Below are 13309 nucleotides of genomic sequence, written 5' to 3' on the forward strand. Positions count from 1 at the left end.
GAAGGTTTGGGCTTGAGTCGGATCAGGACAGCCATGTGCTTGATGAGCCCTGAGAAATCAAGACACACCACGCACCACACCTTGGGTTGGAGAGGATTTTCCTTTGCCAGGCTCAGCGCTGGAGCTTTTGAAAAGTTTCCAAACAGAGAGGAAATGAAGGATATGAAATTTCCGGAGGCACAGGTGCCAGGTATCTTCAGTGTTATGAAATATTTACCAAGGGAAGCGGGGGCTGCTGGATTTTTTGCATGCCTCCAAAATTATCCCCAAAAAGTGTCATTATGCACTCAGCTCCTGCAGCCACGAGATGGTCGCTTGGGGCCAAACAGCTGAGATTCCTCCCTTAAGCTTCTTTGGCATCCGATGCCTCCCCCCTCCCCCCCCCAAAAAAAAACCCCTCCTGGAGGAACGAGCCTCATATGAAAAAGGGATCACTTTGATGGAATTGAAACTATAACCAGCTACTAAATCAAGAGAGCTAGGAAATTCCAGTTCATCCAAAAACATGCTTCTCTCCTATGGGAAGCTGTTATTATGTGGATGTTAAAATCCTCTTCCTGTATGGGGGAGAGGAAAAAAAACATTATGGAATTGCAGAACTACAAGAACATGGTTTATTAAATCCATGGGAAAATAATTCCACCTTGGAGGACCCGAGGGCTCAGGCTTAATTTCTGTCCACTGGCTGAGGTTATTGCTGGTGCTCCAGGGAGGTCGCCGCAGATGCCTGATGACATCATCACGAATCAATATTGAAGGAGGAATGAAAATTATTCACTCACACGTCGTTCCAGGACATATTTCAAGAGAGGAAATGAAAGGTTACACTGCATGCCATCCATGTTGATTCGTTGGCCAGTGGTGATTGTGATTTGGTTGCTTTTAATTGCAGAGTTTAAAAGGAGATGGTAGAAAAAAGAGACACAGTGGATGTATTACTGTTCATGAGTTTTCAACATTGTCCTGTCCAAACTGGGTGGATGTTAGAAGGAATTTGTATTCAACCCCCCCCCCACTTCATTTCTATACAGAATAGAGCAGGAAAATGTCAAATTTGAAACTGGGATGGGTGGGTAGGTTTTATACAATAATTTCTTAGCTGCAAAGAAAAGAAAGCCCGGTGTGGGATTTATGTTTTCTATCTGAAGTGAATCCCCTGAGCACTGGGAAATTTCTCTTTCCATAAATGTGAATGAACTTCATTTTACTTGTCGCTAAGAAATGGATGAGACACATTCATTCTCAGTTTTGTGTTCAACACTGACCAGGATGTGTCCACAGGGCCATTATTCCATTTAGTTTCATAACATGAGGCAATGGGTGATTGAGGTGTTGTCATGGGTGGCAGAGTATCTTATACTCTGCTTAGCTGTCTCCCATTTCCTTATTATTTTGGAACAGTGGAGGCTGGCCGGTTGCTTTAGATCACCCTGTGGTTTCTCCTTCGTAAGGCAGGCTGTTCCAACGTCACTCCATGGTTTGGACAGGCAGGAAATCGGGAGAGAATTGGCTGACTCTTCCTCCCAGCAGCAGCTGGAGACAATTCCCAAGCCATGATCCTGAAGGCTGTAGGTGCCTCTATGACAACCCACTACGTGAGAGGTTATAAATAGTATTGTTGCCACACAATTTAAAGGTAGGAGCCATCAGTGGGGCTTTGGCTCCTTGCAGGGTAGAGGGATCTGTGTGATATCCTGGGGTTCTGTGCCTGCTCCTAAGTAGAGGTTGCCTGTGTCAGCCTGAGGCGGTGAGGCCCCTTTTCTTTGGATTTGGGGTGTGAGGAGCCAGCACCATTGACTGATGATATCCTAGAATTGGGCTGGCAGGAGGGAACAAAGACCAGAAGATGGAATAGGCAGAGCAGAGCTGTGGTCCACAAGTGCACAGGACAGGTTGGAATGGAAGCACCTCTTCCCATTCTGATGCAGTTTGCACATCTGGCAAACCATGCAGGAGGCCTCTGATTCCTTGCAGGAGATTGACAGTCCTTTTGAGGGGAAACTGGACCGGCAGGAGGATAGCATCCATTACCCACCATGGATATGCACTGACTCGTTTTCTTTCCCCTTCCTGTGGCCACTGGACAAGGGCTTTTGAAGTGCTACTAATCCTGTTGAAAGGAGTCTAGAAAGGGGGCGAGTAGCAAGAAGGCCTCTTTCCTCCAAGCACCTTCTAGAAAAATAGTCTATGCTGCCTCAAGGCCTCCTTGCCCTGCAGAGGAAGGGAGAGAAGGGAGGAAGGAGATATTCTTCCCTCTCTGGGCAAAGTGATCCAGAGCACCTCCTCCACAGACGAGGTAGGATCCACAAGGAGAGCCCTATGGAATTGGAACAAGGGTGGTTTCCTTAGCCCTGCACCCTGTTTCCAGATGCCAGTGGGAAGCCCAGAGGCAGGATATGAGGAAGGCTGCCTTGCAGGGGGTGCACTCTGCCAGAGCCATGCCCCCAGCATCCTTGGGGGGCACATTTCATGGCTCCAGTCTTAAGAACTGGGCCAATCACATGCCTTTTCTGGATATTTATCCCTCTAATTTTCTGAAGGCCGAAGTGGCTTACAGCATTTCAGCATTTTAATGTCCTAACTATGAAACACCAGTAAAAATAGCATTCACAGGGTGAGGTGGTGGGGGTCTCACTCTCCCAAGAACCGGGTGAGATCCCGGAATTCAGATGCCAGGGGAGAGCAGGGACATTGGGAGTTCAGCTCTGGGCTGCAGTTAGTTTCTGAGCTGTGAGGCGATAGCAGCAAATGTTTATGTGCTTTCCGTGTTACTTGCAAAATATATCAAGTGTTTCTCTCCATCCTACTGCCCCCCTTCCAATTTGGCTCAGTTCCACGGACCGTGCCCCCATGAGCTAAATTACTTAACTGCTTACAGTGCCACATAGCAAACACATGACACCCCTTTTAGCAAACCACGGAATGTAACTCTGGGGTTCAAACCAAAACAAATGACCTCAGCAACTCTTGGGAGATTACACACACACACACACACACACACACACACACACACATATTTACACACACAAACACACACACACACACACATATTTACACACACACACACACACACACACACACACACACACACTTAAAGCAGAATTAAGTTGTAAAACCCAATGGCTGATTTATGGCCGCAGTCAGCCTTAATTAACATTGATTCCAGGGGAATAGTAAACGTTGAATAGGGTTCACAATTGAAGTTGAACAATGCCCTCTCTGGGTGTTGTTCAATTTGTAGCATGATTTACATGGAGGCGAGCCCTTCCATTCCTGGGGTTATCCCTTTTTCATCTGGTCCTTGGGATGAGTTATATATAATCCACTGATAGCAACATTTGCTGTCAAATAGTCCCCTTGATTTAAAGTTACCCACTACAATGGTCACTATAAATAAGAAGGAAATAAAAGAGGGAAACGAAAACCCAATTTGAGGCTTTGCAGGGATTCCTTGTTTGGGCAATGTGTCATCGCTTGTCCAGGCCCGTGGCGTTTTTACGAACTGGCCATAATGAAAGTCAGATCAAATGTACGGGCTCTAAACATTTAATCAACAACCACTGGAACCGGACAAGTTCTTTAAAAGCCCCAGCAAGCTCAAATTTATTGTCTAAGAACCTCGGTCTTGGTGGGGAGGGAAGCCGGTGGAGGAATGGCACTACCTGACACCAAACGCCTAAAACTTTCAAAACGTGAGTTATTTAAACATAAGGTTGTGCTTGTAAAGCCGCCAGCTGCTGGATTTCAAGATTTGAAACCCTTCCAAGAGTTTGGACGAGGTACTTTATATGGGCAGGAGAGTAAATACTCCAATTTTACTGCCAATTTAGAGGCGCTCGGTTTACAGTAATGAGCTTGCCTTGACCGTCCTTTGTTTATAGAAAGTGGAACAGGAAGAAATGAACGTTAACCATTAACAGTAGCAATCCCTCAAGCCTCTCCTTCTCTCTCTGCTCCGTGCCAGGCTGATGCCTTGCTCTTATTGGAAGGCTGGCTGGACACCTTGTCAACCGCAACTGGTCATGTATAGAATAAAACTATTGGAGTGGATGCAGGGTCGCTCAAAAAGTGACCTTTCAACAGCATTCTCCAAACGCTGTCTGTGGAACTCATTGTCACAGGATGTTGGATTGACTACTTGCACCAGCAGCTTGTCAGGACCAGCCCTTCCATTAGGCAGAGGGAAGCATCTGCTTCAGGCGGGAAGTGGCCAGGGTTAGCTTCAGCCACCTTCCATCACCCCCCTCACCCCCCTGAATCTCCTCAGCTAGCATGCTGCCCTCACAGACCTGAGTGGGGAAGTGTTGCCTAATTCCTTGTGTGGGAGTCAGATTCAGTGGGCGGTCCAGTTGGATCCTGCACATGGAATGAGGTTATGTGTCCCATCTTGGCCTTCTTTGCCTCAGGCAGCAAAATCTCTTGGGCAAACTTTGCTGAGGTCTGGACCGTGGTGGTGCTGAAGGCTGACATCTCTTCATTGCTCAGATCTGCAAGGGTTAAGGTAGGGCTGCCATACGTCCATAATTTCCCAGGTATATATGGGATTCACCCATTGTGTATGTCCGGATTTTCACTTGAAATAGGGCAACCCTAGTTAAGGAATATCACCTGACTCACTCCGGCCTATTGGTGAGATTCCTTGGGTAGTAATGTTATTTCATGGCTCCATAGGTCCTTCCCTCAGCCAGAGATGGCAGCAGGGGGCAGAACAATGGCTGGACATAGGTAAAGGTAAAGGGACCCCTGACCATTAGGTCCAGTAGTGGCTGACTCTGGGGTTACAGCTTCCAGGTCATGTGGCCAGCATGACTAAGCTGCTTCTGGCGAACCAGAGCAGCACACAGAAACGCCGTTTACCTTCCCGCCAGAGCGGTACCTATTTATCTACTTGCACTTTGATGTGCTTTCAAACTGCTAGGTTGGCAGGAGCAGGGACCGAGCAATGGGAGCTCACCCCGTCGCGGGGGTTCGAACCGCAACTTTCTGATCGGCAAGTTCTAGGCTCTGTGGTTTAACTCACAGCATCACCCATGACATACCTTAAGGTTAATCATGTGGCATACTTCTGAGTGCACAATTGCAACTCAAAGCCCTCTCCTGGCACCTGCAATTTATATGGGTTGGGGTAGCTCCTATTGGAGCAAACAGGACTTCCCGCTGTTTCCAAACACAGGTTTGTGCAGAGAAAATCCAAATTGGGACTGCAGTGACAGGGGATCCTAGGGATACCACCCCCGGTCTCATGCCAGAATCCAAAGCCAGATCAGGGCACAGGGAGCACTGGCTGGTTCTGCAAGAAAAATTGTACCCTCAGGGGCGAAGCTCACCATTAATGTTGGATGTTGTGTGGTCGTCAACTCGCCAGTGCTGCTCCATACTCAGGCCTGGACTCCCAGGACCAGCCTCCATTGCGGGCAGCTGGGCTCACCAGAAGCAGGATAGTGTGGCTCCTCCCCCTTTCATTGGGTCTTGTGTGGGAAGAGGCGGGAAGAGTCAGCCTGTGCCAAGCTGCTGCCTTCCGGGTGTCATTGGACTACAACACCCATCAACCCTAGCCAACATAGCTGTGTCCCCATCAGCCTTGGTGCTGTGTGGCTGGAAATGGTTGTAGTCCAACATCTGGAGGGCACCAGCTTGGGGAAGGCTGCCAAGTATTGTGCTGTTGTTGTCTGTTGAATGTCTCAGTTGCTCCCATCTCTGAAGGTTGGATCTGTGCTTGTTTTTGTGATAACCTGTGAAGTCAGGCATCTGTTTTAAGAGTTGAGCTACCTGGTCTTCTTTGTGATGTGTCTTGTATACTGTAAAGAACTTTGGGTGCCTGGAATCCTGTGAGGAAGGTATTCTGTCCCCCACTCAAAAGGCGTCAAGGAGTTTTGAGTGGTGGTGGTGTAGCAAATGGAGAAGCCGAGAGGGAAAACTTGCACAGACTCAATGGACTGAATGGCAGCTAGAGATGGGTTTTGAGAATGGGTGCACCAGAAAATGTCCAGATGGATGGATAGATAGATAGATAGATAGATAGATAGATAGAACAGATAGATGTCTTCATGTTCGCAAGGGGGAGGGGAGTATGTGCCATTTGGATTTTCCGCCTTCGGCACCGAAATATTTTGAGCCAGCCCTGCATCTTGGATCAAGGCTACCGTTAATTCCACACAATGTGTTTTCATCTCAATCAACGGTTTGTTTCCTTGAAGAAGAGTAAAGTTGGAGATGATTTCACATTATCTGGGTGATTCCCATGACAAAAAGGTTTATGTTTTGAGATGGGGTATTTGGATGGCTGAGCTCTGGGCGGATTTGCCTTCATTCTGGATAGTTGTGCGATTTTAACAATTTGGGGTTTTGCAGTTTCCCTTTGTGCTCCGAGAATCCCAATTTCAATTTCAGGCAATCCACTTAAGGCTTTAAATCCTATCTCTCTTGCAAAAGGACTGTTGATTTGGAGTGACAGATGGATCCAGGCTTTCATGTTAATTTGCAGGAGCTGGTGAGCTGGCCAAACTTGCTGCAGCAGATCCTGCCCATGGCGTGTGTGGCAACACACACACACACACACACACACACACACACACACTTCATTACAAACAAGAGCCGCTCCCCAAAATAAGATGTGCCAAGACGCCTTAACAGCACAGATGAGAACAGTACCACCGTCTTAGTAGCTGCAAGTTTTAAAAACAAAACAAAAAAACCCCTCTGTGGCCTGGAAGCTCATTTCTGAATACCAGACTTAGTACTTGGCCATGGAAAAGAAGCAGCAAAGTAGCTGAGCACATGTACCTCAGGAGCACCTTGCATATTTAGGGCCACCACCAAGAATGCCCTGCCCTACAGATCATCCTTAAATCAGCAAGAGCATCCTTTGCTAACCTGATGCCCTCCAGACGTTCAGGACTACAACACTGGTCAACCCAAAACTTCCAGCAGGTACCACCTTGGCAAAGGCTGAGGGCAAGGATATCAGCGAGCCTCCCACCCTCTTTGATGAAAGCAAATGAGGAAGCACATATAGCTTTAAAAAGTTACCTTTGTCTTTGTTTAATATCCATTTTTTTCTCATTCAGATTTTTATCAACAACGAATGGCAAAACTCAGAGAGTGGGAAAGTATTCCCTGTGTCCAACCCTGCAACAGGAGAGCAGATCTGTGAGGTGCAAGAGGCTGAGAAGGTAATGTATCCTCGGAATTTGTCTGCTCATGACACCTGGTCTGCCCTATCCCTTGGCTCAGGCAGAGAAACAGATTCCTTCTCACCCTCCATGTGACAACAGTTCAGCTGGCAAGTGGGCACTTTGCCCACCCAATGGCCCTCTCTGCCCATCTGAGCCACTGCCAGCCATTGGAGATGGGCAAGGGATTAAGAAGTTTCCTGTGTGATGAAGAAGCAGAAACATTTATCTGGTAACTTCTCCAAGCACCTCCACCCCCACCTGGCACAATCAGGGTTGCCCTCTCCCGATTACCTGGGAAATGGCAGGCTGTGTGCAAATGGAGAAGGGCTCTAAGGCTACCTCCAAACCTCAGTGCCCCAACCTCTCTGGCCTCTGGAATGGAACTGCAGCCACAGTCCCCTGGGAGGGTCTTCTGTGCCTGAGGAAGGGGCACTCTGAGGCTTGCCCTCGCTGCCCAAAGTGTGTCATGAGAAGCATCTATCTGCCCTCTTCAGCCAGGCGGCCTTGCGGCCCTCCCTGGGCAGCAACCCAGGTTACCTGGTTCCAGTTCATGGTTGTCTAAGTCAGCCTCATCTTTTTTTAAAAATATATTTTTTATTAGTTTTTTAAGATATCATTTTCAACAGTAATTAAACATACTTTTACATCTTATTCAATTTTTTTTGACTTCCATCAGTCCTGAAAATTTTCCAGTCTAATCTCTCAGTATGCATTTCTTATCTTCCCTATTACATTTCAAACTCATAACCAATATCTCTATCTTTTTCTACTTTGTAACACTTTGTATATTTCTCCTTACAAAACTTCTTGTAGTCCTACTAGCGTAATTTGTTGGTTACAGTTGCTCTCAAATAATTCACATACTTCTTCCAATCTTCTGTAAATCTCTGGTCCCATAGGTTTCAAATCCTTCCTGTCATTTTGTCCAATTCTGCATAGTCCATTAATTTCATCTGCCATTCTTCTTTCGTTGGAAGTCAGCCTCATCTTAACCCTGGTCCATTCCAAGTGCTTCAGACTACAGCTTTCTGCTTTAACGCCAGATCATGCCTTCTTTTCACCTGTGCATATTTTAATCCACTGAAAGACGCCTTGAGTCTTTTTGAGAGAGAAAAAGTGTGTAAGGAATTTAATAAACTGCACTAGTGAAATGGGTGGGAACAAATCCTAAATGTCTTTTGTGTATTTTTCAAAGACACCTATCAGTCAGTCCATCAATCCACCGACATCTTTTCTTCCCAATAAGGATGTTTCTGGTGCCGTGTTTGTACTTTGTACTCACTAAGGTTTCTCTCCCCGCCCCCCACTTTGACAGCCTGACACAGACAAAGCCGTGAGGGCCGCTCGCCTCGCCTTCTCTCTGGGCTCTGTGTGGAGGAGGCTCGATGCCTCGGAAAGGGGGCGTCTTTTGGACAAGCTAGCTGACCTGGTGGAAAGAGACAGAGCCTTACTGGCTGTAAGTTTTGCAATGGGACTGGTGGGAGCGGGGCGCTGTTTTTTCTGCCCGCTGAGAGTACTGTTAAAAATGCTTTGGGCATCAGAATATGACATGCAAATAAGTTTGCTTGATGTGCTTTTAAAAACGTTTTATTAGAGCTGCCACCCAATTAAAAAAAGAATGATTTTTGTTGATTTGGTAGTTCAGCCATGGTCAACCTGGGACCCTCCAGATGTTGCTGGACTCCAACTCCCATCAGCCCCAGCATCATATGGTCAGACTGGCTGAAGCTGATGGGAGTTGGAGTCCAAAATATCTGAAGGTTCAACAACAACAACAACAACAACAACAACAACAACAACATATTTGTACTCCGCCCATCTGACTGGGTTGCCCCAGCCACTCTGGGTAGGTTCTAGCATATATAAAAACATAGTAAAACATTAAACCTTAAAAAGCTTCCCTATACAGGGCTGCCTTCCTAAAATATAGACAATTGCTCACCTTCTTGGCATCTGATGGGAGGGCATTCCACAGGGTGGGCGCCACTACCCAGAAGGCCCTCTGGCTTAACTCTTCTCTTCCCAGAAAGCCCTAATGAGAAAGCCCTTGCTCCACATCTGGGCAATTGAGGTCCATGTATGTTTATGGCAAGGGTCAGTTCTTGAAGCCTCCCATGTCAAAACAACCCCCATGACACGGCTCCTAGATGGCATCTGCCACTGGGCAGGAGGCTGCTGGATTCTGCATCGGGAGAGGCTTCTATACAGTCTCCAAGGGCAGCACTGCAGAAACAGGTGGGCAGACCCCCTTGCGACTGTATAGCTTCTCCCACTCTAGCTCTTTGGGGAGAAAGTTGTGTCAGAGGCTTGTGCCAGGAGCAACTGTGACTGTGTCTGTGTCTGTTTGGGCTGTGGATCCTTCAAACCTTCAGGATCTGGGGTCCAAACGCACTCTCTGTGCATGTAAACCCCTGCTCTCCAACCCCCTTCACTGGGGCTTTTGTGAGAGATGCCTTTGGTGGATTGGGTGCTCAGTGGGTTGCTTGCAGCCTGAAGGCTGGAGGTTGCCAGTCCCCTGCTAGAATAATAATTTCTGAGCCTGTGCAAAGCAAACCGCCCCCCCCCCCTGCACGCCACAGCGAGAACGCTGAGCTGCACAGTTCAGGCACGATGCGGAGGAGCACATGTGGTCGGCCCCGACATGGCACTCTTAATGTTATTTTCCACATGTCAAGTGCTTTGAACTAAGCCGGCAAACATCTTAATTCCAGCTTTGTCAACACTTAAATCATCTTACCACCAGTGTATGCTGTAAAATCGCCACGGGGAGAAGGGGAGGGGCCCAGCAAATCAAGTCAGCTCCCTGCCTGTCGCTGGATTTGCGGTTCCCGAGCCAAATTCTTTATTGAGCGGAGCCCACCGCCTACCATGCCACTGACTTCAATTGCAGGATGGGAGGCAGGGGGAAAAATATGGCTATTGCCCTTCCGTATATCAATGGGATTTATGGCTCACATCCATTTGTGTGTTATACCTGCTTTCACGGATACATTTCCCCCAGCTTGGAACTATCGTGGGGAGATAATGGTGCCTCTTAAAAGTGATTTAAGCGATCTGGGTGGAAATTTTATGGGGTTCCTTAAGAGGATCTTTAAGGTCTTCTTTTTAAAATGGGAATATCCCCTTAAAGAAGGGCCCGTGGCTTGTTTCATTGGGGCTCGGAGCCTTCCTAGAGAAGAGCAGGCTTATTTGATGACGGGCTGGACGCCGTAGATATCACATCGCTCAGCAGGGGTCTTGGCAGTCATGGCAAGATTCCTTGGAGACTTGTTCCAAGGAACAGCGCAGCGGCAAGGCAAAGCGAGGAGCACAGAGGAGTGTGGCTTTTTGAGAGCAGGTGTGATGGTATCAAATGCCAAAGTGCTGGGGTAATTGGCGGACCCTTCCATGCTCTGGTAGATGCATGAGGTGATAAGGAGGCTTTCACGTTTGTTTGGGACAGATCAGAGGAAAGTCAGAGGATGAAGAAAATAATCAAGCGGAAGCTGGATACATCTTTCTTTTCCTTTAAGACGGTTCCCACTTCACACAAGCAGTTTAAATGACGCATGTCTTCTCTGCACAAAGTTTTGCATTTTTAACGAAAAGCTAAAGTTTGCATTTCATCTGAAGATATTTGGTTAAAGCTTGATGTGTTTTCCAAACTGAATCTGTGCAGTTAGATGCAGGCACCACTGAGTTCAATGGAGCTTCTCCCAGGAAATGATGCCTGGGGTTGCAGTCACGCTGATCCTGAAAAACAGGGCAGGATGCTACTTCCTGCTGCTCTTTGGTGCATGTAAACAAATAGATCAAGGCTGCTGCCTGAGTTTTGGGCTCTAGTTGGGGGTTATAATGATGTACTCCTGTTCTTCAAAACTTACCATGATACCACTGTTTCAGAAGGACAAGCTGACCCTTCGGTTTCAATATGTTTCTTATTAGGAGAGGGTTCTGGCAAGCTCTCTCCCAGCTGCTCTCATTAATGTAGCAAAGCCCAAGGCTTTTGTTTTTCAGCTTGGCCCCTGTGCATAGGAACTTCAGGTTTATCTGGCTGACCTGAGCCCAGAGGCAAAAGGGAGGCAGACAACTCAAGGGTATTGGGTATTGTCAACTTGAATGGTGGAGAAAGGTGGATCTATGGAGCACACATGGTCTTCTGGGAAGTTTCCCTGTAGCTTGCCACCTGCAGATGAACAGGAGCTACGCAAGAGCATTGCATATCTCCCAATCATGTCAGTGCGACTTGTACAGGAGAACTTCCTCCTAAGATGCCCTCTTTCTGTGCTGTTGGGAACGGGCCTCTTTCTGTGATACATCTTGTGCCCCCAATTATAGCACTGAACTTTGGCAACTACCATCCAGCTACGCCCATTTCTTCCAGGCTTCTTTGCCCACTCCAGTTTGATCGCCAGGATACCCCACAGTGGCTCAGAAGTTGCTGAAGCAGCAGCTGAGATGCCAGGAGTGATTTGGGAGTGTACCTCTCAGATTATGTACTGTTCATCCACACCCCGAAAAATCTTACCACTCCAGCTCCTTTGTACAGCTGGACCAGCCCTAGCTCACAATGGCACTTTGATGAGCTTCTGCAGATACAGAGACAGGAGCAGCTGTCCCAAGGGGCCCTGTGACTTCCCTTGGCATATGGACTAGGCACATGAGAGGTACAGTCAGGAATGCACTCTGAAAAGACCGATGTTAAAGAGGCAGTCCCTGGTGTATGCCCAGCCAACTTCCTCAGGCCTTAAGGGTCAAAATCCAGTCCTTTGGCTCAGAGGCAGAGAGGCGAAAACTCACCAGTTGCAAATTATAATAGCCTTTTCCTACTGTCCTGTCTCTGAATAGGAAATGGTTGTGATCGCTGGCTCTACATGCCTTTTCTTTTGTCTTCTTTGTCCTCCAGACCATGGAGTCACTGAACAGTGGGAAGCCCTTCCTGCAGGCTTTCTATGTTGACCTTCAGGGCGTCATCAAGACTTTGCGCTATTATGCCGGCTGGGCAGACAAGATCCATGGAGCGACCATTCCTGTGGGTAAGTCAAGTCCTTTGAAGCAACAGCTCCTGCCTACAAGGACATGGCTCTCCTGGGGTTTTATTTGTGTCACGAGTAGACCGAGGGCATCTCTGTAGCTCTTAGCCAGGATGGCAGCTATAGAGAGATGTTTCATGTTCACAGGCCGTGTGTGTGACATCTGCCACTGAGAGAGGGATGTTGTCGCCTCCCACTCCAGGCTCTCCTCCTGGGCCTCCTGGGGGCATTTGGGCTGGTGTGGCAGGAAGCAGGATGCGGAGAGAAATGGACCGTGGACCAGATGGCTCCATGTTTGGGAAAAGAGTGTGACTCAGAATGTATTATTTGTTTATTGCATTTACATCCCACCTTTTTCTTCTCTAAGGAGATCAAAGTGGTGTGCACAGTTCTCCCTCTCTTCATTTATTCCCCCACAACAACCCTGTAAAGTTGGTCAGGCTGAAATGCAGTGACCGGCCCAAGGTCACCCACTGAGCTTCTCCATGGCCAAAGGGAGGGGGCTGAACACTGCCCTCCCAGTCCAATTCTGACACTAACCATTCCCAGAGGCGTTTGAAGGTAGAGTGACTGGTTCAGCTGCTCTGGGTGCTGGCGCTGCAAAGGGCACTGCAGCAATGATGCAGAGCAGAGTGCGAGAGGAAGGCGGGTGCTAAACTTTAGTGTTGCACCAGGTGCCACTGAAATTTGGAAGCCCAAAGTCCGCTACTGCACCACACATACAGTGGGGGGGGGGGGCAAGAGCAAAGAACAACTGCCCATCCTGCCCCCACTTTTCATTCCATGGCCTTTGGCTCCCACACCTCTTTTTAGCAGCTCTGCTCAGATGCATTGTGGAGGCTTTGCCACTCAGCCAGAGAACCTGAACATCAATTGCTGCTTGCTAGGGAGACTGTGTCCGAAAATGTGCAAAAGAACCCCTGCCAGGTGACTGTGAGTCTCTGAATGTCTGGTGCTCTCAGGCCCCTCCATTTTGTTCCAGTGAGGTCAGTGGGGGTGAAAGCAACTGCAAAGGGTGCCTTGCTTGCCATCTCTTGGAGAATGCAACTGCCCTGAACCCCCAGTAACAACAGGCATCTGAACCAGTCTGTGTGGGGAGCTTTCAAGTGTAGAGTCTCTAGG

General features: G+C 48.0%; 1 protein-coding gene across 1 annotated transcript in view; it reads left to right on the forward strand.

Moving 5' to 3' along the window:
• Positions 1–13309, forward strand: part of ALDH1A2 (aldehyde dehydrogenase 1 family member A2) — a 71216-nt gene that overhangs the window by 21485 nt on the left and 36422 nt on the right. Inside the window, exons 3-5 of the mRNA XM_079953350.1 lie at positions 7068–7172; positions 8491–8631; positions 12061–12190. Of these exons, the coding sequence (XP_079809476.1) occupies positions 7068–7172; positions 8491–8631; positions 12061–12190 (376 nt within the window). The remainder of the gene's footprint in view (positions 1–7067; positions 7173–8490; positions 8632–12060; positions 12191–13309) is intronic.

Source organism: Podarcis cretensis, assembly GCF_951804945.1.
Source record: "Podarcis cretensis genome assembly, chromosome: 14".
NCBI classification, from domain to species: domain Eukaryota; kingdom Metazoa; phylum Chordata; class Lepidosauria; order Squamata; family Lacertidae; genus Podarcis; species Podarcis cretensis.